The sequence below is a fragment of the Melanostigma gelatinosum genome (assembly GCF_949748355.1).
Source record: "Melanostigma gelatinosum genome assembly, chromosome: 14".
NCBI classification, from domain to species: Eukaryota; Metazoa; Chordata; class Actinopteri; order Perciformes; family Zoarcidae; genus Melanostigma; species Melanostigma gelatinosum.
Window position 1 is genome coordinate 10873491 of NC_136647.1, and position 27937 is coordinate 10901427.

Genomic DNA, 27937 nt, shown 5'->3' on the forward strand with positions numbered 1-27937 from the left:
CAGCCTTCTCTTTGTACTGAGAATGAAACCATCCTGAGAACAAGAGACACAACACCATCAGGTGTCTTAAAGAGATTATGGACTACTTGGATGTTTCCTTTAATTCTTTCTTTTAGATGTGATTTATCTGAATGTATGATAAGTTGTAATTGGAAGTGGACCAAAATGATCTACCACCTCATGGATGTGTCTGAACCGAAATACTTTACGATTCAACTCCTACCTGCTGAACGACTGCTGTCATCTGTTGGCTCAAAATGTTTCCAGTTTGCATGATGTCAAGATTTGGTTGCACTATTTAAGTTATATTTGTAATAAATTACTTTTTGACATTGTTAATGTGAAACCAATAAGATGAATAGCTACAGTAGCACAAATAATGATACTATCAGTGTGTGTGTGTATATTGATGTGTTTTTAAGATTAGTTTTAGGAGGAGAAAAGCAAACTGAAAGTGTGCCAGATTTTTCTGACATCTGTTGAAAAACAGCGGTTTCTAGCCTGGCTTTTTATCTACACATGTGCCAACGTCTCCCTGCAGTAAATGGCATTGTGTTTCTATAGATGGGCTCATGTTTCCGGCATTATAAGGAGGATATATTATTTTTTTATAATATTCATGACATTTTGACGATGTTATTTATTATGCTTGAAAATATTCAATGAATATACTTTTTTTTGTATCTGCATTTTGGCCTCTCGGAGGATGTAGATGAATGACGGTAGGGATCGAAAGGCTAGCAGATGATGTTCAAGCGGAGCTAGCGAATGCTCGTTTATCTGTCCTTCAGTCCCTATTCATTCTGTATGTTTACACAGGCAGGAATGTATTCAGGTTGTTTTTTTTATGTGCACTGTTTTTCTACTGGCTGTTGATGTAAAAAATCACCATAGACAATTGCCATATTTGCATGCAGGTTTGTGCCAATTTTGCAGGTGTATACATACGCTTTATGCCAATAATTCACTGATATAATCTACGGATTTGTTCGTTTTATCTCTTAATTTGCCTTTAAAATAACCAGAATTTACGATTTAAACTTGTGCTGCATTAAAGGTTTCCATCCAAATGCAATGCAGTTATTTACAATTATTTGTAATTCTCTGTAAATGCTCTTTATTTACATTGTAGGAATTCTTCATCAGTTATTAAAAAATCAAAAGTGTAACTTACTGGAAAAGAATGTCTCAAAGTGACTTTTGAATGACACTTAAAAATCGAATTTTCTATGTTATCGTGTTTTAAGGAGTCACATTTATTTTTAAGAAACTGGATCATGTGCAGCGGTAGTTATTTATACACCTCCTAAGCCGATTTCACTTATACACCTTCTCTAAATAAGAAGATAATTAATAGACCTAACAAGAAATAGGGTTTCTGGGGCACTCTTTATTAAATAACATATTATAATATCGTATGCCGTGCATTGTGGACCAAAAGTGAAATTAACATTAACAAGATGGTGGGCAAAGTGTATAGTTAGAGCATAATAGCTTTGAAGAGCCCAGGGAGATATCAAGGCCTCAATGGACCAACTCATTTTTCCTTGAAATCTGACGGTGGTATATGCTGTTACATACTGTAGTCTACCCTCACTGATGTAAATGGAATGGAACGAAATATAGGCACACTCTGAATATGATGTAATAAGTCAACTGCACCACAACTCACAGCCTAAAAACAACCATAACCATGATTTCTCTCACTCCTACAGACTACTTTAGATTCACACAACACAGAATATCGCATGCTATACAGTTATATATACAGTGGCTGAAGATACAGACTGAGTGAAGAGTCTGTGGAATATCCTTTGTGTTATTTAAGACAATCTTTTAACAGTTGCATCAACATTGAAGATCATGCTGTCATGCCCTTCACCCCCTTCTAGTTCTCTTCTGACTCCTCTGTGTTTTTGTTCTTTTTGGCCAGGCCTCCAGACACTCATAGTTTTGGTTAATCTATGGCATGAATACAATCGTGTTGCTTTCGTAACTCTTGGGTATGGCATCCTTTGTACAATGTTTTCCTGTGACCATAACACACGCCCCAGACTGTGTTTCCAGAGACAAGCATGCCAATCTGTAAATGTCAACCTGCAATGCATATTTTGTTGTGTTTGACATGCCTGATCCAGCAGTTGGATGTGTTGCTGAATATGGGGAATACGTATATTGGATAAAGATTTGTACATACCGGAAATGCCTTTTAACAAAGTCTAATTACAGTGTCCTTTCTCCTGCTAGTTGCATTGCAACAATCTGAGCAGTTTTACATGAGGGTGACGAACTGATATTACTGCATTAATTGCAATACGACTGATTTTCTAACTGCATCTACACATACATTTAAGGAGCTCATTCCCTATTTGGCCAGACAACAGGGGCATGGCAACCTGTGGGAAGTGTAGCTACATTTGGCATTGGGGAAACCTGTAGGCTACAAAAAAAGACAAGGCCAGGATGTATCACCCTTTCCTGCTCTCCTTGGCAGTGTAAAGCTTCCAGTTGTTTCGGCTAACTTAAACATGGAAGTGACTATTACGCAGCACATAAAGGGTTAACATTTGAGAAAGTCACATAAAGTGGCAGTGTATTACGCTGCGTCTTTAGTAAACCGTGCGCACGTCTCCGAGGTCACAAGTTCCCAAGCACAGCCCCTGAGCAGACCACACGTCTCCAACTCCCACCAGAGGGAGACACACGGGACAGGAAGAGGGCACCAAGCTGAATTCATACCGAGCCAAAGTTTGTGGAAGCTGCTGTGAGATCCGACAAGTGAGATGACCAATCAGTCAGCACACTCCAACGGCATGCAGAGACTCCGGAAGGAGTACCTGTACAAGGTGCTGGTTATCGGAGACCTGGGGGTTGGGAAGACTTCCATCATCAGGCGCTACGTCCAGCAGACCTACTCCACCAACTACCGGGCCACCATCGGTGTGGACTTCGCCCTGAAGGTGTTAAACTGGGACTCTGACACGGTCCGCCTTCAACTGTGGGACATTGCAGGTGAGGCAGTGAAGAAGGAGTAATATAAAGTTGAATTGTCTTTTATTTGCTGGGTATAAAAAAAGTTGTCTCCTGCTGTCACTTCAAGAATTCAAACTTTTAAGTCATCTGCAGCTATAGGGCTCAGCCTCATTGATTGATGTGATGCATTTTAATTGCACACTATTTAAAGCTTAAAGTATATTTTCGTGTTCAATTTGTCAAATAAGTGCAAGAACTAAGGGACCTCTTCATGTTCTCATTGGAAAAGAAGTAAACGTGTTGTTTTGCAAAGCAGTTTGTCATAGTTCCTGAAAAGCTGATGGTTTGGGAAGATAAGACTTATCTTCAAAATGACAGTGAGACATGACTTTTGTAAACTTTTGAAACATTCACCACTCAAAGATGCACTGTCATTGTGAAGAGCAGTATTTTCCTCTCTCTCTCACTCACACACACACACACACGCACGCGCACGCGCGCGCGCACACACACACACATCTGACTTTCTGGCCAGATCTTTATTGAGAGGATACTTTTGTACAAACCTTAGTTACCGTGTAAGTGATTTTGTTGTGAGTTGAGCTACATGCTCACAGTGCCAATGGTGCTTAGGGAAGACCAGCACACTGTCATCCAGTCATTCATTCAAGGTATGATGCTGCTTCATGTGATTAGGGCCATGTGAGGGAGATTTTAAGGCCAGTCACATGGGTGTCATTGTAGCCAAAACAAAAAGCTAAACATCATTAGTCACTCACAACTCACACACAGACACATGCTTCAAGCTGTCAAATGCAATTATATGTCACATCTGATTCTGTCTCATCTACCTGCTTTAAATGTATCCTGGTGAGGAGGAGCAGGGCTAGACTCAGTCGGGGCTGAGGAATTCTGCTTTCTTATACTCTACGGAGTGGTACATTTCACATGTTGTACTTTGAAGTAATGTAAAGCTGTAGATTGCACCATAAATTCACTGAATGACAGCGTGTCAAGTGACATGTGTGATGCGTGTGTCTCTCTGCACATGAGTGTTCCTTGTGAGCAATGCAAGTCACATATTCTCTTGCACGAAAGGGGGAAGTTCCCCATCCATGTCCTGTCCGATTTTCCGTTTCCTCCTACTCATGAGGCAGCAGTTTGTCTCGTCAGAAGTGTTTCTAGCAAAGCCAAAATGGACTCTCATGAGTTAATGTTTATTAACCATGTACATTTTCTGCTGAGAGGGCATAGTATGTAAAACAAGCAGGATGCACACACCTACACGGCACACGCTCAGTTTTGGACCAACAAGTACTCACATTAGACAGCAGAACTCCCTCAGGGGAATGTCTTGTTGACAGCTGTCCTAACTTGCACCTAATTTCTATTCCCTGCACAATACCCAAACATGGACGAACACCCATACATGCATAGCTGAACACAGACATTTTACATGGTTATATTTTATTGTAAGAATACCGCTACAGTCTGGGACACAAGTTTATTTCCACAACAAGTCAGGCATTACAGGTGTAATTTAAGTAGGCCAGCGGGAACAAGCAGTTGCATTGACCATCTAGTTAAGTGCAACGTGACAGTAAGACCAGAGGAATGTGCTGTTTCATTACAACGCAGGCTCTGCTACATGTGGTCTAAAACAGCTAAATGCCAGCTGCATTAGCTGTAACTGATGGCTGACGTATTAACAGCGTTGCCACACTAATGAATGAAGCTCCCTGTGTGCGTGTGTTCGTTCATCACAGGTCAGGAACGCTTTGGAAACATGACACGAGTGTACTACCGTGAAGCCGTGGGAGCCTTCATAGTGTTTGACGTGACACGGTCCGCAACCTTTGAGGCCGTCATCAAGTGGAAAGAGGACCTGGACTCCAAACTACTGCTGACTAATGGACAGAGCATTGCCACTGTGCTGCTGGCTAACAAGTGCGACCAGGGCAGGGAGTTGACCAACAACGGCATCAAAATGGACCAGTTCTGCAAGGACCATGGCTTTCTCGGTTGGTTTGAGACCTCGGCTAAGGTGAGACCAGGGCTGAGGTATTCTTATATCTTATATACATATAGTTTTATAGTTTTTGAGTAAAAACCCATGTCCTAGACCTGCTCTTAAAATATGTTTTTAATTTTTATTATTTAATTTTTTTAATTTTATTTTATTTTATTCTGTGTATGTAATTTATTGACCCTAGGGTCACATTGTGGTTTTTTATGTTTTTAAATTTCTGCTGTTAAGCACTTTGTGATGTCATGTCTGTGAATGCTCTATAAATAAATTTCATTCATATCTGTCTGTAAACGTGAACCTGGAACAGGAAGATGCTTAGCTTAGCTTAGCATAATGACTGGAAATAGAGCGAAACAGCTAGCCTGGTTGACTCAGAGGCGGGCATAAGCATCGGTCGCACATCATAAATATGCCAGAAAAACATCATCAAGAAAAGTTAGTGTAGCAACTCATAATAAAGTCATTGTATAGTATGTGATGAAAAAATGTCTCAAAAGTCACAGTATAGGATGTGATGACATTTTAAAAATAGAAACGTCATATATGTCATAATAAGTTCTCGTATGTCATATAAAGTATGCAAGTAAATCGTCATAAAACCATTTAGTATGTTAGAAAAATGTCATAAAAACTCATATAGCGTGTTATAATCGAAGTGCATGCCATCAGGCACGTAAGAACGTAGCAGTGCAATGTGTGCAGTTTATGTTATTTATAAATAAAAATTCCATTTCCTCTTTAGCCAAGCCCAGTTCCCTAATGCTAAGCTCACTGGCCTAGCGCTTTAGCTTCATATTTGATATGAGAGTGTCGATCTTTTCATATAATTGTAGAATGCAAATTAATGTGTTTCCCAAAACATGAAAGTATTGCTCTGTTCATCACCATGTTAATGAATGGGCCAGATGGTAGGCCTTTGCAGTGAGCGGCTGTCACACTCTGAAGTGACCTGATTGGGAGACGATCTCTACTGTCAATGAAATACATCCCCACAGAGCCAACTGGAATTTCATATCCTCACGGAAAGTGGCTCTGCGAGAGGAATTTGAAAAGCAGGGTCTAAGCAAGTTATTTTAGTTAAACGTGTTCGAGGATTGTTCACTGATTTATCTGCCTGCTGTTCAAAAAAGAGTTCTGCTGCATCAATAGAAAATTGTAGGTAGTTTGTGCATCACATATATGTATTATAGTATTTATGATATAGGGCATGCTTGACTAGAATTTCAAACATTGATATTTGAACAATTTATTTCTGTACAGTATATGTTTGTAAGGACTGAGCTGCCAAATAATCTAAACAAAAAATACATTTCTGTAATGCATGACAATAATTAACCTTGTTCCACACACTGATCCAAAAACTCTGCAGTAATTACACGACGCAGCTGTAAATTCGACAAAAATTGTTTTCATTCACACATCCTCTGTTGACACTAACGTGTTGGAGGCTGGAGCTGCGTAAGTGCGCTGCCATTCTTGTGGCATCGAGACTCGACATTCTAAAAGGTTAAAGGTTACGAGGTGCAGGTTCAGCCAGAAATGTCAGAAGTAGGCTATGCAAACAGACACACTCGTTCTTCTTTGGTAGCAGTTAGAAAAAAACATGTTTACAGCATTCATTTGTAGTAGTTTCAGACACATTAAGGTGCACACATGGTGTTAATCGCATGAAGACGACAGCATGCTAGTTACCCACATTTAGAACATGCTGTAGGTTAACGACCTGCACAGGATGCATACTAACGGCACGGCAGCTGAAGCTGGATGATTGTTTCAGAAACTATCCCAAACAGAACCATTCAAATCATGTTTTCCAACAGTCCATAAATCGTATGTTTACTTTGGTTACTTGACACCATTTGTTCTTGGGATCATAGATGTTTTTTTATTCTCTTTTGTCATATAAAAATACAAACAATCAAACAGACAGGATATATAATTCAGGAAATACAAATGTGAAACAATACTTGAACTCGACAGACTATAAATACAAAATGATAGACCCATGCCTGACAGTTTTCTCTCTCTTTTAGGATAATCTCAATATCGTTGAAGCTGCAAACCTCCTGGTAAAGCACATCATGGCCACAGAGAATGACATCCTGAAAAGCGTGATACCAGACACCATCTCACCTCAGCTTCACTCCGACAGGCAGATGAGCTGCTCTGGCTGCTCTAAATAAGGATAAGAGACAGAACAGAATGGAAAGACAGTCGTACAAAGAGCGACACGCACACCACCCAGCTTTTCAAGGAGATCTAAGTACACGCAGTACAGATCGGCCTCTTTGGTACAAAACCAGGGTGGAAGATTTTATTTAGGTGTGTGTTTGTTTGTGTCCTCAGTGCCCAAGTGCTCAAGAGAAACAGAGTTTGTAAACTAAAACCACATGGACAAAGAAGCACGACTTTTAGTGACTCATCATACTGTGAGTTAAAAGTTATTTTGGCAGACACACAAGTATAACTTCAGCCCTTTTTCTATTGCTCTTTGGCATGGTTATGAAACGTAAAAAACAGGAGCTGTTCTTTTCAGCTGCTCAAGATTACACGCTCTTCTAAGTTCACTTGGAGAAGTTCTGGCAACTGGCACTCAACGTGCTGCGCCAAACTGAACAAACGGAGTAAATGCTCCCAGCGTGCCTGATGCAACACACCCAAAGGCAAACCGGAGTTGTGTTTTTGGTTCCTCACCATTTCAAGCAACTGTGGTTGTGATGCTGTTCTCTCTCTCTCTACCTCCACCTTCACTCTGTGCAAGAAACTGACATGCTTTACAGTTCATTCTGCCAGAGCCAAAGAAAGCAATGTTGACTGTGTAATTATGTGAATTTTGCGCATACATGGTTTTTTTATTATGCGTTTAAGTTATTTACATATGAGAGTAATGCTGGTTAATGTATTGTGTTATTATTATGTGTAAAACTTTTCCTGCTACTGACAAAGTCGCAACACATTCGTATTTATAGCAACAACTTGGTCGGAGGAAAAGAGAGGACGACAGTTGAACACACACACACACACACACACACCTGGAGCTTCCACTGGAGTAGTTCAGGTTGAGGTGATCAAAGGTTTGTTAGACATGATTGTTAATGGAAGAGAGTTGGTTCTCCTTCTGCACAAAGTCCACTTCCATAACCACTATATCTTACGGCAACATTTAACCAAAGTGATTCATTTGTTTTATTTGTGCATCTCTGGGGGGGTTTTTTTCATCAGAAGGAAAATGGTGATTGTCTGGATGTAAACTGGACTTTCTCATGAGTGCACTTGCCTAACCCTCTGTATCCATGGTAACTAGATCATTTTTCATATCCTCAACATCCATGAGAAGCTATTCCCATATTCCCGGCACACACACACACATACCCACACACTCTCCCTCCCTGTCCTTGTATCTTTTTTACACCACCGTTTCTCCTCTCCCACTACACTCCATCCTTATTGTTTGTATCCTCAAAAATTCTCCATCCCCTAGAAATGTGTCTTTCTTTGCCAGTATATGTCCCCAGCCCCTCTTCTCTCATTATCTGATTCACATAGCCTACAGTATTTGCAGCATGTTATATAAACCCACACAGGCTCGACTACACACCCAGAGATTTTGTATTGAACAACATTGTTTTCCTCTTTTTGGTGACCTTGCACCTCTGTTTTACTTGGTAATATGTCTGTGAAATGCAAGGTAATTGAACCCACTTTGCTCAATGTTGTCTTTTTTCTTAGTGTAACTTAAGACAGTGAAGTTTTGTGTTTGTGACTCAAATCTTTGGGTGTCCAATGTGCCAGACCTGTATACAGTCAATTGCATTATGTGGACTGTTGCCATTGAGACAAATGTACAGGAAATGTTTAATGACGAATGCTACATTGTGTCGTCCAGCTGCTGTTTGTCAGCAGCGCTTGCTGTTGTGTGTGTGTTTATACGCCTGATCACAGCAGTGTCATGTGTTGTTGTGTGAGCTCATGGTGGTCATTTACAGCATGCACATTGGGGCCTGATGGGACTGAACAATGTCCTCTGCACAGGATTACAATTTCACATTGTTAGTTGGGCTCATCATGAGGGTGTGTGACGTCGTGGGATAACAGCATGATCCTTATCCATGATCCATATCCTAGAAAGAACTGCATGCACGCACACATTCTGTGTAGCTCAACAATAGAATGTTTTGTCTCACAAATGAACTGAGACAAACTGCTGATTACACCTTTTGTGCATTGTTCTTTTCAATATTTAGTGTAAAGTAGTAATAAATTAAATCATATCACACATCGCTGTTTTTGTCACACAATAATGAGTACTCTTGCCATTTAACTTTAACCTGGAACAACCCTTTTTAGAGTATGATTACTGAAGTTCATACACACTGTGTGTGTGTGTGTGTGTGTGTGTGTGTGTGTGTGTGTGTGTGTGTGTGTGTGTGTGTGTGTGTGTGTGTGTGTGTGTGTGTGTGTGTGTGTGTGTGTGTGTGTGTGTGTGTGTGTGTGTGTGTGTGTGTGTGTGTGTGTGTGTGTGTGTGTGTGTGTGTCCCCTCACTGATCAAGGACCCTCAGGTTCTCATTAGGAAGCCACATGACTGCTTGGATTATTCTCTGCCTGAGGGATTCGATTTGGTCGTCTGCTATTGGCCAATAATCCATCAACTGATCCATAAGCGCCATATATCCACTTTGTAAGAATGTTGTCTTCTGAATTCATCTAAACGACATAAATAACTCAACACAATAAGTGTAGGATTTAGAGGGATGTTTTGGCAGAAACTGAACATAATATTGTTTTCATTAGTTTATAAAAACCTGAAACTCAGAATGGTTATGTTGTTGTTCGTTTAGAATTAGCCCTTGATATCTACACAGGGAACAGGTCCTCTTCATGGAGTCCGCCATGTTGTGCCGACATGTTTCTAAAGTAGCCCAGAACGGACCAACTAAACACTAGCTTTAGCGAGAGCCTTTTGAGTTTTTACATTACCTGAAGGCCACCGTAGTTCTCAGACACGCTTGGAAAGGGAGGGGTGAGCGGAGAGGTTGGATGCAATCTGCAACCTCACTGCTGGATGCCTAAAAATCCTACACACCCCTTTAAGAAGCAAGCTGTTGTTGTGAGAGTGGGTGTCGTTGATGCAATTAAAAACAAAACACTACAATTAAACATTAATTTCAATTTGGAACAATATTCTCAAAGTTTTGGTCCATTAACTCTTCCCATGACAACAGCTGGCACATATCTAACTGTTCATTACTTGGATTACTCGCCCAGCATATTGTGTTCTCTTCAGTGCTCAGGCTCTGCCAGAGAACCACCTACAGAAAACACCCACATCTTCTCTCAGAGGGAGACAGAGAGAGAGAGAGAGAGAGAGAGAGAGAGGAGGAGAAGCAGTTAGCAAGAGAAGAAAATGAGATGGGAGAAAAGCAATACTCAAATCTTACAGCAATATAACACAGGCAGCTCAACAAAGGTGCAAGCAGATAAACACGCAAACGCTTGACATTCGACTTCCATTTAAGTATTTTCCAGACAGAATTCACACGTATCATAAATGATAACTCTGTAAGATCAAAACACATTCAGCCGGCTTAATCACGTGGAGTCTTTTGCCCTGCTCTCACCATCAGTAACTCATGTGGTGCCATCTGTTGTCACATTGGTAACAGCGCAGGCAATGCACACTCCTTCATTTCGAATCATATTAACTGGACTTGTATGGCCTAATAAGGAGACATGACTCGTATGGTGTGTTTCCCAAGATGTCTCATTTCTACAGAAAAACAACAAATATAAACACAGTTGGATTTAGCTGTAGAAACAGACACCTTTAATTCTCTCCATGATAAGTTCATGAATAGCTCGTGAGAATGACCAGCATGCTGTGATTCGCAGATCTTTGTATACTTTCGTAATCATCTGGGGAGCTATTACGTTATGTTTGCTCACATAAAATAAAATTGAGGGATGAAATTGTAGTCTCTGCATAATTAAAATAGCCTCCAGAGACAGCGGGAGAGGAGGACGAAAGGAAATAGTGAAAAGGTAACAGAGATGAGGCTATGTAGAGGGTGAATGAGATTCAGGAGGGCGAAACATGAAAGACTAAGTGCAGTATTCAATCATTAATATATCTGTCCAAGTTGAAAGATGAGTCTTCTGAAAACCTTATGAGCTGAGCTTTCCCTCAAACTGAACACTGACCGATTTTACATCTCATTGAGCTTACTGTTGTGTTTCTTTTTTTTAATATATATAATATTGTATAATGCATTGCACTAAGAATCATCTTCACAACTGAGGGATGACAGTAAACATATTTTACTGTTTGGAGCTTTTTATTTTCTGTTTTCAATGTTGGTTATTTTTCCCTTTTGCTTAAAAAAAATGCAGGAATCCACTTTGACATTATGATAGAAAGATGCAGTCCTTTTTATACAATAAAAATAAAATAATGCAGTCGTAGAGCAATGTGTGCTGCAGACACATCGTAGTGCACGTCTATACAGCTCTCAGTCTGTTGACTGCACAGGCACTGCCATTAGAGGGCGATAAGCACCACCTTTATCATGCGTTACACTTTGACTGTCCTCAAAAATACAATGTGGTTACTCAAAATGTCCTCATAAAATCAATGTATAACTGATTTTCATATTTACACAAATAATGTATAACAACCAGCTGCACAGTTGTGATTGTCACGGGTGTAAAGAAATCTATACATATATGCATACAGCGAAACTTGATCACGAGGAGGTTGCAAACTGGTTTTCTGTAATGAGTCCTGAGGGATACAGGTATAGGTGAAAGTCAAAAGAAGTACAAAACATGGAGTAAAGAATCAATAAACATAACTGTGGTGTTGATAGTACAGGAGACACACAATATACACATCAATATGCTTGTACTGCATGGTAATGCTACATAGTTCGCTTGAGCCTTGACAGTAATTTAATTAAGGGTGTTAAAGTTAATCAAGTTGTGCCGGGTAACACACAATATTTCCACGGCATATGTAAAAAGAGTGCAATACCTGCCACAATACAGGGCAGACACATAATGTGGGACAAATGATGGGAATGATTTTCATCACACTGAGTGTAGCTGCTTTGTTCATGTTCAGCATAAAAGCTCTGCTAAGGTACACTTTCTTTAGACACTTTACACATTTTAGGCAAATTCGTGAGGTCTGTTTCAGTGAGTCAAAGCCAAGCTCAGAGCGCGGTGCGTAACCACGGAGAGCTGTGTCACTGTGGTCAGACGACCACGATGACAGTCTGAAATATCTTTGCCAGACATATGACGAGAAGGTAAACATGCCACATTATGTTTGCTGTGTTGTATGGTTTTAGTGCAAAATGCCGGTTTGTGTTGCGCTCTAAAAAAGACAGCCAGCACTGTCTGCAAGAGGTATTGTATGCTGAATGCTCTTATTAACACCTGAGAACCTTTATAAAAATGTGCATATGTTGCGCGTGTGTGTGTTATCCTGAGGTAATTAAACAGTGAAGCACATTATAAATAAAGAGACCATTGTTCCCTCTGTTTTCTGATTAAAGTTGTGATTGTCTCAGTGCTAAAATATTCTCAGCATGCACCCTGGCTCACTTGATTTGTAAGCAGATACTATTCCGCTTTCACCAAAAAACCAAGTCTAAAAATCCAATTGCAAAGTGTGAAAAATGTGCTACAGAAGGTCATCAGAGACGTATAATTGGTGGAAAAGTGAATGAATGGTTTTGGACATCAGGAACACATTCCAGACCTCTTCATTTAAGCTGTATGTTTGAAAATTGAAAAGTTCGCAGGAATTAATGACAATATGTGCTGATTATGAACGGACATTATGAATGTATTACAAGTATACCATCACCTTACTATGCAGCCTTTACTTCGTCCATAATCTGTGGTAATGTCTTTAAATACCTTACGATAGAGTGGGAACAGAGAGTAATGTGTTGCATGTATGTGCGCTGAGTGTGTATCTAAAGTGAATGTTGACCATCACCTGTGACTGTGTCCGTTTTTGAGCTGGACGAAGCCTCCTCAGACGCCATACGCTTATCGAGTCCGACAAAGCAGGCCGAGATCGAAGGCTGAGGCTGTGAAATGAGTGCATCTATGTGAGGATAGAAAGGGGACAGAGGGCAGTTCGGGGAGGTGTATTGGGCCAACACCTGGAGCTGCTCTGGCTGCAGGTTGGCTTCGTTGTACACCCTCTGGCATAATGCAGAGACACTGTGGCATGTTTTTGACCTCAGCTGGCTCAAATGGCTCCTCTCCATCATTAGTGTCTCCCTCTCTGTCTTCTGTGAAACGCAGTACACACACACACACACCATGATTAACATGCCTGTAAACAAGAAGCGCTTCATAAAAGTTGACTGATTTGAACAAAAACATGTTTTTTTTTTTACCAGCTTGTTGATTTCATACTGCAGATCGTGTATGCAGTCTAGTTTCCTCTTGCGGCAACGCTGAGCTGCGAGGCGATTTTTGCTGCGCCGTCTTAAATCATGGACAAACTCCAGCTGTTCCCGTGTAAAGACCTGTTGCTTCAGCAGCTGTTGGAAGTCATTCCTGCTCAGATCCACAATCCACTCTACAGAGAAAGGCAGCTGCACCTACGGACAGGAGCAAAAACCAATGCTTTAATATAGATGTATACATATACATATAATTCTGTTTTATATATACATAAAAAATAGTTTCGGCTTTTTGGATGACGTCAAGCTGATGACATATGAATGTGACTATAGTACACACACACACACACACCTTTAAATCAACAGTCTTAGAGACAGGTTTAATTTGCTTGTCTGAACATCATAAGAAATAGAGATGAGAACAAAGACATTTTAACTATTCTTCGTCAGTCAATGCATTAAAGTGTTAACAGACACATATCTTTGCATAACTTATCATTGTGAATATTGATTGCACAGTGTAATGGCAATAGAATAACGACACCATCAGCATTTGTTCCCTATAAGCTTCGCTTTTACTAAGCCATTCTGTCTGCCACCGGGTACCATCTCTTAGGAAAGTGAAGGTCCAAAGGAAGTGCGTCACCCACTGTGCATCCGAAACAGGAGGAGGATAGTGCTTTTGTTTTCCCTGGTAGCTAACAGCAGCGAATCCGAGTTACCAAAGAGCATCAATCTAAGTCCTTTGCAGACATTTGCAGACAAACAAAGTAATTGTGAAAAGAACATTGTGTGTTCTGTGTTGTTGGTAGTTGCTATAGACTCTTTTTTTCACACAAAATATAAAAATATTAAATTATCAAAAAAACATGTGGAGCTTTTTGCATTTGAACAAAACACAGTTAAGTGAGGCAAAAGTCAACATGGATTTGGAATTCAGACACCAAGTTATATTTTTACCAAGCTGTTAATAATTGACTCGAACTCGAAGAGGATCGAGTTGCCTTTTAAAAGCAGAGGTTGGGTGCTGGGTTATTGCTGCCGCTAATGTGTGACAGAAATGACTGTACACTCACTGGTTTACTGGAGCAATCATTTAAGGTTTTATCTCGAGTAAATAAAAGCACGGTGTTCCCTCTGAAATGACCTCTTTGTCTGCACAATCACTGCACTGTTCACACCTTCTGAACAGTAACATGAGACCTTCCTCAAACCTGTTGTTTGAGTCGCCTGTAGTTATTGTTAACTCACCGGGCTGAGCTGTCAATTTCAGATGAACTGGACTCTGAACTAATTTGCTCGACACATGCACACTGTCGCAAAACACACACACGTACACACACGTACACACACACACACATCGTCATCATTTCTACTTGGTGAATAATTAACTTGGCACTAAAGGGATTCTGAACAAACATAATGAAAAGTAATCTACGGGTAGTGTGAGCTTGCTGACCCTTTTTGACACAGATTCATTTCAGCACTTGAACTTTTAACACAGTTAGGTGGCAGCAGGACAGACACATCAACGAACAAAACAGATGTGCGGGCCTTAGCAGGCTTGTTTGGTGCTTTAGCTGCTCACCTGTCTGGCCCTCTCTCTTGTGTAGGACTCACTGTCTCCTTCTGTTTCCGTCTCCGAGTCTCCATCCTCCCCTGAGTTGAGGGATGACACGCCTGACTGCGATGCCCCCTCGCACTCAGACAGCTCTGCTCCCTTCCATGAACATTTCCTTTGGTCCAGCTCCTGGTAAAAGGGACAGCTTGTGCTTGTGGAGCTGAGGTTATGGAATTGCAGCTGCTCTAAAGATGTGCTCTGTACCCGTCCCCTCCCTGTATCAGAGGAACTTCCTGCATCAGGGTCCTGGGAATTCAGCTGAGATAAGCTCATGTCAGAGCCCACCTGCTTGGCCAGGTGCTCGGCCACCCCCCTTTCCACGGCGCTCCCGTCTCTGGCATTATTTACCGACATGCAGCCAGTTTGTCGTCTTTCTTGCCAGCCAGAATATATCTCATCATCTGCCTTTTGATGAAAGGACCCTGGCGCTAGTGCACCAGAGTCCCTTGTTTTCTTGGCCTCTGTACTGTCCATGACGGACCTTTCGTGCCCCGGTGTCCGAGTGATTGCAGGGCACTCGGCAAAGGTCCTCAGGGGGCAATGGTGCAACATTAACCCTGATGACCTCTCACTCAGCACTGTGCTCCGGCCTGACGAGACTACCTTGACAATGGATCGGTCTGTGGAGCTGATGTCTTCCTCCTTTTCCATCTCTCTTTCCTTCTTATTCCATTTTATCTGCCTTTGACTTGTGTCTTCCTCAATCATATCAACCTCCCCTCCCCTACCGTCCCCTTGTTTCTTGTCACGTATTTCAGTTTTCCATGGCTCATCAGCCCCTGTTTTGCTCTGCCTGGTGGAAATAGAGGTTGAATTACCAGGGAATTCAACGTCACTCTTGTTGTTCACACTGCTGGAGCAGGGCCAGCAGGGGAGATCAAAGTCATTCTTGATTACCGTTACGGGATTGTTCAGACTTTTCTCTGTGACACAAGTTTCCTTACCACAAGCCAGCTGGAACTTGCGATACTTAGGACACTGCATAAAACGGCCATTTGTCCCTTCAGCTACAGGTGTAAGAGTGGCTGCACCGTTCAGACTTCCCATTTCGCTGTTCACTGATTTATTACAGTGCCGAGCCACTTCCTGCTGAGTTGGTGAGTCAGCAACTGGTTTTACTTCTTTCTCATCCAACAACACATCAACAGAGTCAGTGGCACAGTCTTCCTTTGACAATCGCCTCTTACATTTCTTCTTACAACAGGTCTTCCTCGGAACAGGGGCAGGGCTCTTGTTGCTGGAGAAGAACTTAGGGAGGAGGAAATCAAAGCATGCCTTGTCGAGGTCTCTGAAACCAAGAATGGAGGCGGCGTTACGGATTTCTAAGACATCGTTTTTCTCAAAGAGAAGTTTGGATGTGTAGGAAAACTTCAGCAAGGGTTCAAAACCAGCAACAGACACCTGGAAAAAAAAGGACAAGTGACATGAATGAGCACTTGATATGCTCAAGTTAATTCTCAAGGACTGCAATCTGTAATTCTACAATATTTTCTGTCAGATAATCAAACATCTAATACTGTAGGCCAAGGAAATGATCACAAATGTTTAATGAAATAAAGCCCATGATCATATGACTTTATTGACAAAGCAACCAATGCAAATCTATTTTCTGTGGGTTTGTAGTTCACAATAACCTGATTAAAAGCAGGTCCTCCATTAAAGAATCTTGTTAAGGCAACTTTTTTTTCAACAGATGTGGTATAATAAAAAATGAATAAAAATAAAAAGAGATTTTCGACTAAAGAACATTAAACAATGATACCGTCAAATTACTCTCATACAGCCGTACCATCAGCCTTTCAGTCATTTTTCTCACTTCATTTCGACCCATTGTTGGGCAGCACGGCTTGTGTGTATCTACTTTCTACCTGTACGGCATTGTGAGGCGACATCTCACCTCTTGTGGCAGAGTGATGACCGCTCCATGCTGTGTGAGGGAGGAGATTCTCTGCGTAAAGTACTCGCTGCAGGAAGCGAGAATTGAGCGGTGGGCTCTGAAACTCTGACCCTCCACAACCACGGTAACATCACACATTGTGTCTCGGCGACGCTGCTCGTCCAGGCAGCGCAGCACATGGGAGGAATGCACTGTAGACTCAAATGTAAACACAGATGACCGGGGGGCAGATGTGGCCATCAGGGAGATCTATATGTAAGCACAAACACATAAACATAGACACTCGCACATACAAACGTGTAGGTAACATTTCCCCTTTCAGGTTATACATACTTAAAAAGTTATACATAGAAATAACAACAAAGACATGCCTACCTTACAAGGCTGCCTTTATATATCCACGTTTCTTAGAGCGTTGAAGAAAGTCCCAGCTGCTGAGCACACATGGCTATTTCCAAATGGAATGCCGTCCAAACAGGCTACGTTTCCCAGAAAGCCTTATCTCAACTCCGGTAGAAACTAAAAACTGAGCTTGACTCAGTCATATGGCTTGTGTGTGAGTATGTGAGAGGGAGGGGGAGATAGAGGGAGTGAGAGTGTGTGTGTGTGTGTGTCTGTGTCAGTGTGTGTGTGTGTCTGTGTGTGTGTGTGTGTCAGTGTGTGTCTGTGTCAGTGTGTGTCAGTGTGTCAGTGTGTGTGTGTTGCAACAACTCTGGGTGTAACAGAGCGCTGACTCATAGACTCCTGCTGATATAGGATGAGCAAGCAGTTTTTCCCGTCCACAATCCCACCCTTGAATGTCTGGTGACTTTTCCAAGAAAATTCCTTTGTAGATTTACCCCGAAACACAATTCAGGGTTTGACGATTGAGGCCATTATGATAATTTGAAGATGAATATTTCTCAGTAGGACTCATATCTTGTTTGTTTACAGGTGGCAGCATATGTTTCTGTTTTTTCAGTTCAAGTTTTCTTTGTCGTGTGTTTGTGTATGTCAGAGCCAGAGAGCGAGAGAGAGAGAGAGAGAGAGAGAGAGAGAGAGAGAGAGAGAGAGAGAGAGCGAGAGCGAGAGCGAGAGCGAGAGAGAGCGAGAGAGAGAGAGAGAGAGAGAGAGAGAGAGAGCGAGAGAGAGAGAGCGAGAGAGCGAGAGAGAGAGAGAGAGCGAGAGAGAGAGAGAGAGAGAGAGCGAGAGAGAGAGAGAGCGCGAGAGAGAGAGAGAGAGCGAGAGAGAGAGAGAGCGAGAGAGAGAGAGAGTGAGAGAGAGAGAGAGAGAGAGAGAGAGAGAGAGAGAGCGAGAGAGAGAGAGAGAGAGAGAGAGAGAGCGAGAGAGAGAGCGAGAGACAGACCTTTGCTGGCAGAGGCACAATAGGTTAACAATTTTAAAGGAGTACCAACACAACTCCTATAATTGATTATTTGTCTTCATATTCATTATATATTTATAGGCTTTTGAGATGTCAGCAGCAGTTTGGGCCATGTATTAAATATCTGCGATACTATGATAAAGATGACTATTGAGGCACAGTAACGCTGCCAGAAAACGTGTTTAATGATCAACTTTCAAGCTATTTCTCTATAAAGGAAAAGCACAGCTTCAAAGTGGACTGAGCGTTTTCGCAAAGCACAGTTGTCAATGTCACATGATTTTGAAGGAGGAAGAGGGAAGGCTGCTAGTGTCAAACTGGCCAATCAGGTGACTGTTTCAGAATTCCAGACTGAGCTAATCTCCTCATGAAAAAAAAATAAAATCTAGTTCCCTTTTCCATGTAAGCACCGCAATGACCATAAAGCCAGTACAAACACAAAAGCATGGCGAGAAATGAAACTAAGGAACTGATGCTAGTGTTAAATTAAAATGCATTTTATTAATAGACGAGGACGATAAGCAACAGTTTATCTTGTTGTGTACCTCCCCTTCTACAGGTGTGTGAGACACGCTACATCAAAAAAAATGTACAACTCATACAGTGTTGTGTCGCAGCAGATATTGTGAAACAGATAGTTAGTCACCCTTCTTCTTTTGCTGTTCCTCACAAATGGCTATAATTTCCCGATCCCTGACACTCTGTTAAACATTTGTCTCATTTCCTTTTTTATCATAACAGGAACTTGACGGGCAAGTGACGGGGTGGGAGGGAGGAAGAGGGAGGGGAAACACTCCTCAAAATACAACATTTGGACCACATCATACCACCTTTGGCTCCCTCCACAGACCTCAGGTAAAAGCTCTGAGTCTCTACAGGACCTGAGACAGATATCAGAATATCTGGTCATTCGCGGCAGCTGACATTGTATAAATATATACTGTGAGGTATTGCAATGGCGACCAGGGAGGTTCTGCAAGATCACGTAATAGCAAAACCCAGAAAAGTGGCCTTGTGTCATGGCTTGGTAGAATCCCTACAACAGCTTCACACAGATGGTGACAGTAAGTCTGTGGTTCAAACAAATGACTCAGACATGAATCAACACAACGCCTTTCTGTAGCTGATTCACTGACTGTTGTTATGAGGAACGAACACTAGCTGTGCCTTTATTTCTGCACGGTGTCCGGGCCTGGCGTCATGCTGGATTTCTGGAGGCCTCAGGTTCTGCAGAGGTCAGAGGTCACGAGGAGTCCTGCCTCGTTCGATTGGTCAAGCAGAGCCTCTCCAGCTGCTGAGCGCGCTCGTTGTGGACGGTCATCAAGCTGCGGTTCTCCTCCGTCAGACGACGAAACTCCTCCTCTAGACGGGCGATCTCCATGGCATTCTTCTCATCCTCCACCAGCTCTGCCAGCAACTTGCGCCTAAGAGAGGAGTGAAATAAAAAGATTTTTTTTTTTAATCAAAATGCATAAATCAGTATAGAGTTTCTTCTAATTCTACAATTAATTTGCTGTCGAGTCATTTGTTTAATTTCTATCTCTTCCCGCTTAATATTTTTTAGTTGTGAAAAGCTGGACATTGTCCCAGCTTACACTTGGCTTGAGGCAGGGGAACACTCATGACAGGTTCATACCAATGAGCAATTTAGATTCTCCAGCTGTGTCTTGTTTCTAAAATATAGGGGGGGGGGGGACCAGAGAAACCACAATAAACATGGGAAATATGCAAACTTACAGGAAGGGCTGAGCTTATGAAATAGAAAAACACTGCTTACTGTTGGGCAACAACGCTAACTGCTCTGGAGTAAGTAATTACGACATTCCATGGCCTGATGGCCTAAATCAGTATAATATTCATAATGCTGAGGTCAATGTATGTTGTTATGTACAATAGAATATGGTGTGCTAGTACAGACCTAAATCATAAACATATTGGTTAACGATGTGTGGATGTGTGGAGCCTTATGTGAAGCAGAATTTCACCAAAGGTCTCTGTAAAGAAGATTAAGTTCTTTGTTTGCAATATAATGGTAAGAAGTTGTTATTTTCTGACAAATGTTTCTCCACCCCAACTGTATATTTGGTGTCTCGTAAGTCCATGTGGGCTGAGGACTTGTATGTGCATGAAAAAATAACAGAAACTAACATTATTTCACAATCCCAACTGTCTTTCCCAATGAAGTCAATCCAATTGAATGACTCTAGCTCTGGTTAAGACAGGTTGACCTGACTTTCGCTGCCAAACAGTGATTTCACACTCTGGGAAGAGATCAGCCTTTGGACTTTGAATGCCAGTGTAAGCAAACATGCACAGAAATGTATGTGCGCAACATGCTTGTCATGTCCTCACGCTTGAGGGTGTGTGAATGTCAGTGTTGTATTACTGCTGGTAAGTGCCAAGTCACAGTAACAGCAGCATCAACAAAGAAGAAAAGGAGTCTCTATCCTACAATATAGTCTGTCTGTGGAGCTTTTATACCATAACTTTTTCACAGAAGATGATAATTGGTTTGAGATAATAAGCCCAAATGATTTAAAAGCCTAATACTTACTTTGTTTGCGGCAATATTAAAAATCTATTCATTTCAGTAGCGGGATGCAAGTGTTTTGAATTGTGTTAGTGGGGCTAATCTTTTATTTGGATCACAAATTAACCTTTTCAATCTTGTCTAAACATGTTTCTCATCATTATATACATTAACTTAACAATTACATTTACTTTAGAATTAATATGGTATGCAATATGTAATTTTCATATGGATAAATTTACCTTATTGAAATTCAGCTTTTCTGAATAATTAACAGATGATTACAATGGACTATTTATGAGAAATTGTCTTGTTTAATGTCTAAACAAACATGTTCAGACTATTAATTTCCTGTTAGACCAGAAAAAAATGATATAAATAGACATAACTGCTGACTGGAAACTATGATGTTTATTTCATCTTATCTTATCTCTGTGTATTTCCTCATCCACAGTCTATTTCCCTAAGACTGGTAATTCCATCTGAGTTGGTAAGCAAAGCTTTATTGTTGAACACTTTATGAAACTCAAGAAGCTCAAGTTCAAACCTGTATGTCCTATGTATGTGTGTATGCATGTGTATGTGACAGAGGGAGCCTGAAAAAGAGGAAGAGATCTTTTTCAGTCAAAAAAATTCCATCCGGAAAACAGAAGAAACCAGATCAAATCTGATACAAATTGTACAGAACACATTATTTCTTATTTAATAAAAAGGGTTTAAACTTTCAAATTTCAAAAAATACCTTCCGCTGTTCACTAAAACAATTCCAAAACTTCGAATATGGATGTTTTATAATTCTTTCATAATTGTGGCTAATTCTCGTGTAATCTCTTTGTGTCATGATGGTTCCCAGTGATTCTGTTCACTGGTATTACAGGACTGATCGAACTCAAAAAATGGATCGTTAAACAAGTTAAAGTTCAATATATAGTGTTACAGTATGTACTTGTTTGATACTGATCAAAAGTAGACGAAGTGGATTTTGGAAAACCCCTCTGCAGTGTGTTAGAGGGTTGTTCCTGTTGTCGTCCTGGCAACACTTCACTGTAAATCTGATTAATCTCCTGTCTATCTCTGTGTAGTAATATAGGAAGTAGCAAAACTGTCATTGCATCATGCCTCTCTATGGTCGATAACCAAAAGCTAAAAATATTCACTCTTCCTCAAAAATATATTCAATGTTCAAAATGAAGTATCTGTATCAGTTAATTGCTTTTTTAGCATCGGCCTAAAAGCACAATTGGTATTGCCGTCACGTCTGTCTAGTTGTGTCGAACTTTACTTTAAGTGTGAATCTAACTTTGCGTGTGTGAGTGGATGTGGAGTTTCTACCAGCCTGACTCATCATGTTCTTATCCAAACTCAAGGCTATACTCATCACATCAGATTCTGCCATGCTGTTCTCTATTTAGGAGCTGTCAAGTAGTGTGTGTGTGTGTGTGTGTGTGTGTGTGTGTGTGTGTGTGTGTGTGTGTGTATGTGTGTGTGTGTGTAGATGTGGTGGTGGGGTAACAGCAAGGGCCTTGAAAATCCCACTGCTAAAACTACCCACAGCTGCTGAGGGCACAGGGGACAGTGTGCACTGTGTGTGTGTGTGTGTGTGTGTGTGTGCGTGTTATTCACCTCTGTTTATGTGCAAGCATACACACAGTACATAATCTATGTGCATTATAGCATACAGCAGGTCTCACTCAATTACATCTGACAACAGCTGCAGTGTAATTTCCTCAATATGATCCAGAATCAAACAAAGAAACCGCAGAAACAGTGCAACCTTCACATTCACACTCATTCCTGTATACATCACACATGCTTGATCTTGTTTCTAATTCAAAAGTAATTAGAATAGTGAAGAAATACATTTGAAATCAAAGTCATACATTACTGTTCAAATATCACCTTTATGAATGCAAAGGGCTCGCTGTAGATTATGTGCTAAATGCTGTGGGAAAGCTATAAACATGTGCCACCTGGTGGACATTTTGATCCAAAATGCCTTATTTATAATGGTCTAAGTTTATGTTCCAAACGTACACTGATTTTACTATAAATTATTATTATAATTATAAAAGCGCATTCTTATTTGTTCTCCTTGAATCCATATTACCAAATAGTGTACCGGTAAGTAAATATTTTAATATTTCATTAAGCCAATAAGTCTATAGGCAAAGCTATGAGTAAGACTAGATTTTTTCCCTTCTGGTCCAAGCAATGACACCAAACGTAATTTGAACATGCATCCTCCTGATCTGTGCTCCCGATGCACCCATTACAAGCTCTTGTATGGTTTTTTCCCCCATTTTTTTAAAAAGGCATTCACAGGGACTCACTTGCGGTCCTCAAGCACAGCGATCTCATGTTTGACCTGGTGGAATTCTCTCGCCATCCTGCAGTGCTCCTTGCACACCTGAACGCTGTCTCTCAGAGAGCCACAGGGGGGCACTGGCTGCAAGAGGTCAGAGAGAGATGCCATGTTAGTTTAGGGCCAGGCAAAACAAAACAAAAGAGATTATAATATATACAAACCTGCACCTGTTATTTGAAACACTACTTTCCAAGAAGGTCCATGAAATTTGCTATAGATATCACTGCTGGTAAAACAAGAGATTGCTGTATGTGAGGACAACAATCGAGACCTAAATAAACTTGTCTCTATATTACTTGTATAAGAGACCTACAAATGCCTTTTTTTCTTGTGGCGCTATGATAGCATGTTGGACGCCAGATAAGAATATTGCATGTTCAAATCAAGTTACTGTCATTAAAAACGTTTTTCGTCCTATGAATTGAATATGAATATTGGTTATAAAAAAACGCATAACTACGATAAATGGGAATGAAACGATATCTCCATTAGCCTGTGGTACAGTGCATGAAAGCTGTCATTCATTGGCCTGCTACTGCTGTTCTCATTTGATACTCTAAACCAACATGCACTTCATGTGACCCTGGCTCTGGCACTCGTTGAAGGATAATTCAATGACAACACTAATAGCAGATTGAGCGCACACAGTGAAGACATTGATTTACAAGGTTGACAAGCTTAACCCAAGCTTCTCCTGATGTATGCTCTGTTTCTACCATCAACAGAATAGTGCTTTAGAGCTGTGTGTTCAAAGCAATGTGATGGCACAGCATGTGCGAGTGTCGTAGTACTGTATACCTGCAGTCGCTGTTCAAGATCCGGGAAAGTTTTCGGAAGGTCCTCCACATCTTTTACATCTGTAGAAACAGAATGCAATTTTCAGATGTGAACAATCAGTGTCATGATTGATATATACTGAGATACCAAAACACAACATTGTATATTCTTAATGATACCAACTTTTTAAAATCGTTTTGGTTTGACATGACTACAATTTGTGTATGCTTTACTGCTGACTATTTTCCAAAGCAGACTGTATTTTTTCTGCAAGGGGGGAAAAAGTATTCAGGTCTTCTACTTGGTAAAAGTAGCAGTAAACAGTAAAAACATTCTGTTACAAGTGAAAGTCCTGCACTTTAATTTAAGTAAGACGTTTTAGCAAGAAAATATACTTAAAGTATCACAACTAAAATCACTTATTACAGATTTTATGATATATATTCAGTTTGATGTTCTGTTTGTCTCTACCCTGTAAAGCGTCTTTGGTTATTTTGAAAAGCTCTTTATAAAATGTATGTATTATTATTATTATTATTATTATTATTATTATTATTATTATTATTATTATTATATATATTGTATTATTAGCTAATTATTATTGATGTATAAACATGTTAATGTTGTTGCCGGTTGTGCTAAACACTTTATTGATTGGTGAGTATTCGTATCTATCTGATGCATCAGATGATCAACATTCTTTTGTATAAAATCTTAAAATGTAAAGTAACTGGCTGTCAGATAAATCTGGTGAAGTTTCAAGCAGCAAAAGTTCAAGTAAAGTAAAAGTACCTCAAAACTGAACTTTAGTAAACATAGTTAGTGTACTCTCCACCAATAGTCTTTGGACTGATTTTCTTTCTTCCATCAAAATACTCTATGATAATCAGCCTGCAGAGATTTTAAACTTGTGGAAGAGAGATTATTTTGTCAAATGTAGCTCCAAATAATGGGGTAATCAAACAGGCAGTGGCTTTTTCGCCTCTTAAATTGGACCAGAATGAAACACTAAAGGGGCCTCTTACACGTCCCCACAGCAACACATTGCGACACGTATAAATGAGCCGCGTCCTTTTACTGTACAACAGCAATGAGCTGTCACACTGAAAGACATGCAGGGCAAGAATACAAACAGACAAACACAGTGGGCAGAAAGAACAGACAGGCCAGATGTATGGACAGAGAGGGATTCAGACAGACAAGCCGCCTGCCAGACATACAGACAGACAGAAACAGACAGGTTGTCTGCACCAGCCTCTGCCTCGCCAGTAATGTCCCCCTGGAGTTGTGGAACACATGTGGAGAATCCTAGGATGATGCAACCTTCTAAAAGCAGACGTATCAGTGGGCCAGCCTACAGCCATGGGGCCAATTATGATGTGGAATAAATACAGTTCTAATGGTTAGGATTGACACCGTGTGGGGTATAGCTATGCCTGGCATGAAGTCATGAGAGCCCTAGAGGATGATCCCTAGATGGAGCACCGGTCTTAGTCCCTCTGCTGAGAAAGACAAGTTCAAAGAGGCAACAACACGATCGTCCAGGGAATATCTAAAATTTGATCTTGGAGGGTAGGGTCAGATTGTGCCTGAACAGCTCTGGAATCAACCACTGCAACTAAAACAAAGTTACTTGATCCTTGAGATTTATCATAAAATGAACCAGCACACAACTAAATAAAAGCACGTATTGGAAAACGAGGTGACACTAAAGTGCACTGAAATGGATGGTTGAGAAGAAAAGGCAAGCGAGAAAACAAAAGTACACCAACAAGAACGATTATGGAATGAAAAAGTGGTTTCAGTAAGAGGACATGTTGCCATGTGAGAATGACAGGCAGAATGCCACGGGGTTCAATGAATCACTGCTTCGAGTGGGATTTGAGTGTCGTTCCTGCTACAGCCCTTCATCTCACTTCCTAAGAGAAAGACAAGAGGGATCACAGATGGGCGGAGTACTGGACGTGTTAACTGCTTATAAATATAGGCCAGTGTTCTAAAAGCTGAACAGTGAATCAGGCAGGATGACACTGTTAGTATTAGAGGGGAAACCTGACTCTGCCATTGCATAGCTGCAGCTGCTGTCCCAGTGCCTGGCCCCACTGCAGTAAAACGTCCTGACAGATACTACCTTGCACCATAGGTAGGGGTAGACCTTTGAGTTTGGATTGGAAGATTAAAAAATGAAATAACACTGGTCCCATAAGCAATTGCTTGTGCATACTTCGCAAGTGCACAGCTGCGCACATGCATGTGTGGTCACTTTTGAATATGCTGTGGTCCTACAGAAATAGAGGGAGCACCTGTCTCCGCCACAGCGTAGAAGAATGAACACAGTTAAAGTGATAGGGTGTGAGGTGGGGGGGGGGGGGGGGGTGCCTGGTCTGTTTTGGTGGGAGGAATGCCGTGCATGTGTTCCACACATACTGGAAATGCAGTGAGAGTAGAGCTCCAAGCAGCACCAGGTGTTAAATGATCAATTGAGTAATAGGTGCAACTACACTCAAAATAAGTTGTTACCATCATTTTTGAGATGACGAGACACACGTGTATGTGCAGGGCCCTTAGTGTGTGAGGGGAGCGCACGTAGAGCTGGAGTACGTGTGTGTGTGTGTGTGTGTGCACAGTTGTGTTTACCTGATGTGTCGTCGAGGCTGAAGGCGATTCTAACTTCAGATTTATCAGGAGACACTCTTCTGGTTGAGGTGATCATTTATCCCTTCATGAGGCCACGGGCACAAAACAGAGCTGTTAGCACAGAAACAAGGGCCTAATGAAAGACACGGGACGATGCAATAATGGAAATAATGTGGGAGATTTATCATGTTTTTACAATTGTGGTGATTTCCTACATTTCTCTGTTTCATGTGACTGTGAATTGGTTATCTCTGCATTTTAAACGGTTGCTTGGACAGAACAACACATTTGGAAATGCCACCTTAGCTTCTTGGAAATTAAGAAGGGCACTTTTTCACAATTGTATTCATGGGCCAAACAATCAGCAGATGAAGTAGTATAAGTCCTAATTTGATGTGTAAGCTAAGTATACCATTTTGTATTGCGACCCAGTGCATTATTGGGATTTTATCCACACTTAACTAAATACTTAACTCAGCAGGTGCTGTTAACAGTTGGAATTAAAGTCTTGCTTTGATAAATCATGTGATTAATCCACACCTAGAAAAGTGTGGGGCTTTATGAACACACACACTCTGCCACCAGTTCCATCATGCATTTAGAGTTGCAGTGGGGTTAAATGATTAGAGAACTTTGACAGACTCTAAGGTCTGGATTTTGCATGCCCCCCTCCAGTGTAGGTACAGGCTTTTTATATCAGGGCATATGCCTGCTTTAACTCTGGTAAACCTCACTCAACAAACCCCAAGGACCTTCTACACCAGCAAATACAGCCTTTTTATTTAGGCTCTTTCGGTGGCTGGGAAAGCAAAACATGCCTAATACTGTCAACATATAACAGTATTAACAGATGGAATAGCATAATAGTACACCTGTTGTTGTCATATAATCCTTATTATTATGGAGACTATTTTATGACAGACATGGACTATCTCCAGCATATACTGGGTAAAAATGAATAATCTGAGCCAACAGGTCATTGTTACCTGAAGCAGCACGAGCCCGACGCAGGAAATTCCGTAAAATAAAGATTAAAATCAGGTCTACGTCCTCAATATTGATAGCCGCCTTTTCCCCGTCGGACCACCGCTGAGCTCTCTTCAGAAATAGTATAAGGCGTCTCTCGGCCGCACCATGGCATAACTATCTCTCCAAAAGTTGACCTCCTCTTCACTCTCGAGACTCCAACTATATTATTTAGAATTCAGAAGTTCTCATAATCAATGCATCAGTCAGAGGGACTCCAGCAGCTGAAGTTTGTGTTGGCATTGACATGTTATCCACGGACTGTCGCAGCCATTCGGTGAAGAGCAACACAACAGGG

The 27937-nt window shown here is 41.0% G+C and overlaps 3 protein-coding genes across 4 annotated transcripts; 1 reads left to right on the top strand and 2 right to left on the bottom strand.

Moving 5' to 3' along the window:
- Positions 1 to 2783: 2783 nt before the first annotated feature.
- rab38b (RAB38b, member of RAS oncogene family) lies at positions 2784 to 7185 on the top strand (the record flags this gene model as incomplete). The annotated part of the gene is made up of 3 exons (XM_079283454.1): positions 2784 to 3012; positions 4740 to 5017; positions 7036 to 7185. The coding sequence occupies 3 exons, from the start codon at positions 2784 to 2786 to the stop codon at positions 7183 to 7185; spliced, it is 657 nt and encodes a 218-aa protein (XP_079139580.1).
- A 4214-nt stretch (positions 7186 to 11399) lies between these two features.
- bach1b (BTB and CNC homology 1, basic leucine zipper transcription factor 1 b) lies at positions 11400 to 19506 on the bottom strand (the record flags this gene model as incomplete). The annotated part of the gene is made up of 6 exons (XM_079283332.1): positions 11400 to 11781; positions 13006 to 13306; positions 13415 to 13621; positions 15012 to 16445; positions 16942 to 17190; positions 19486 to 19506. The coding sequence occupies 6 exons, from the start codon at positions 19504 to 19506 to the stop codon at positions 11744 to 11746; spliced, it is 2250 nt and encodes a 749-aa protein (XP_079139458.1). The 3' UTR covers positions 11400 to 11743.
- map3k7cl (map3k7 C-terminal like) lies at positions 18781 to 27816 on the bottom strand. Of its 2 annotated transcripts, none has more exons than XM_079283025.1 (5): positions 27600 to 27816; positions 26614 to 26695; positions 23998 to 24056; positions 23165 to 23280; positions 18781 to 19728 (listed from the first exon to the last, which is right to left on the bottom strand). In XM_079283025.1, exons 2-5 carry the CDS (start codon positions 26687 to 26689, stop codon positions 19548 to 19550), a joined length of 432 nt encoding a protein of 143 aa, XP_079139151.1. In that variant the 5' UTR covers positions 26690 to 26695; positions 27600 to 27816; the 3' UTR covers positions 18781 to 19547. The 2 variants fall into 2 exon arrangements, with proteins under 2 accessions (XP_079139151.1, XP_079139152.1); XM_079283026.1 differs by having other exon boundaries at positions 26614 to 26724.
- Positions 27817 to 27937: the final 121 nt, after the last annotated feature.

Coding starts and splice junctions, on each gene's coding strand:
- map3k7cl (XM_079283025.1), bottom strand. CDS start 26,689: ATGATCACCTCAACCAGAAGAGTGTCTCCTGATAAATCTGAAGTTAGA. Junction 24,057..26,613: donor CAGCCTCGACGACACATCAG/GTAAACACAACT, acceptor CTGTTTCTACAG/ATGTAAAAGATGTGGAGGAC. Junction 19,729..23,164: donor GCTGTGCTTGAGGACCGCAA/GTGAGTCCCTGT, acceptor CTCCTCTCTTAG/GCGCAAGTTGCTGGCAGAGC.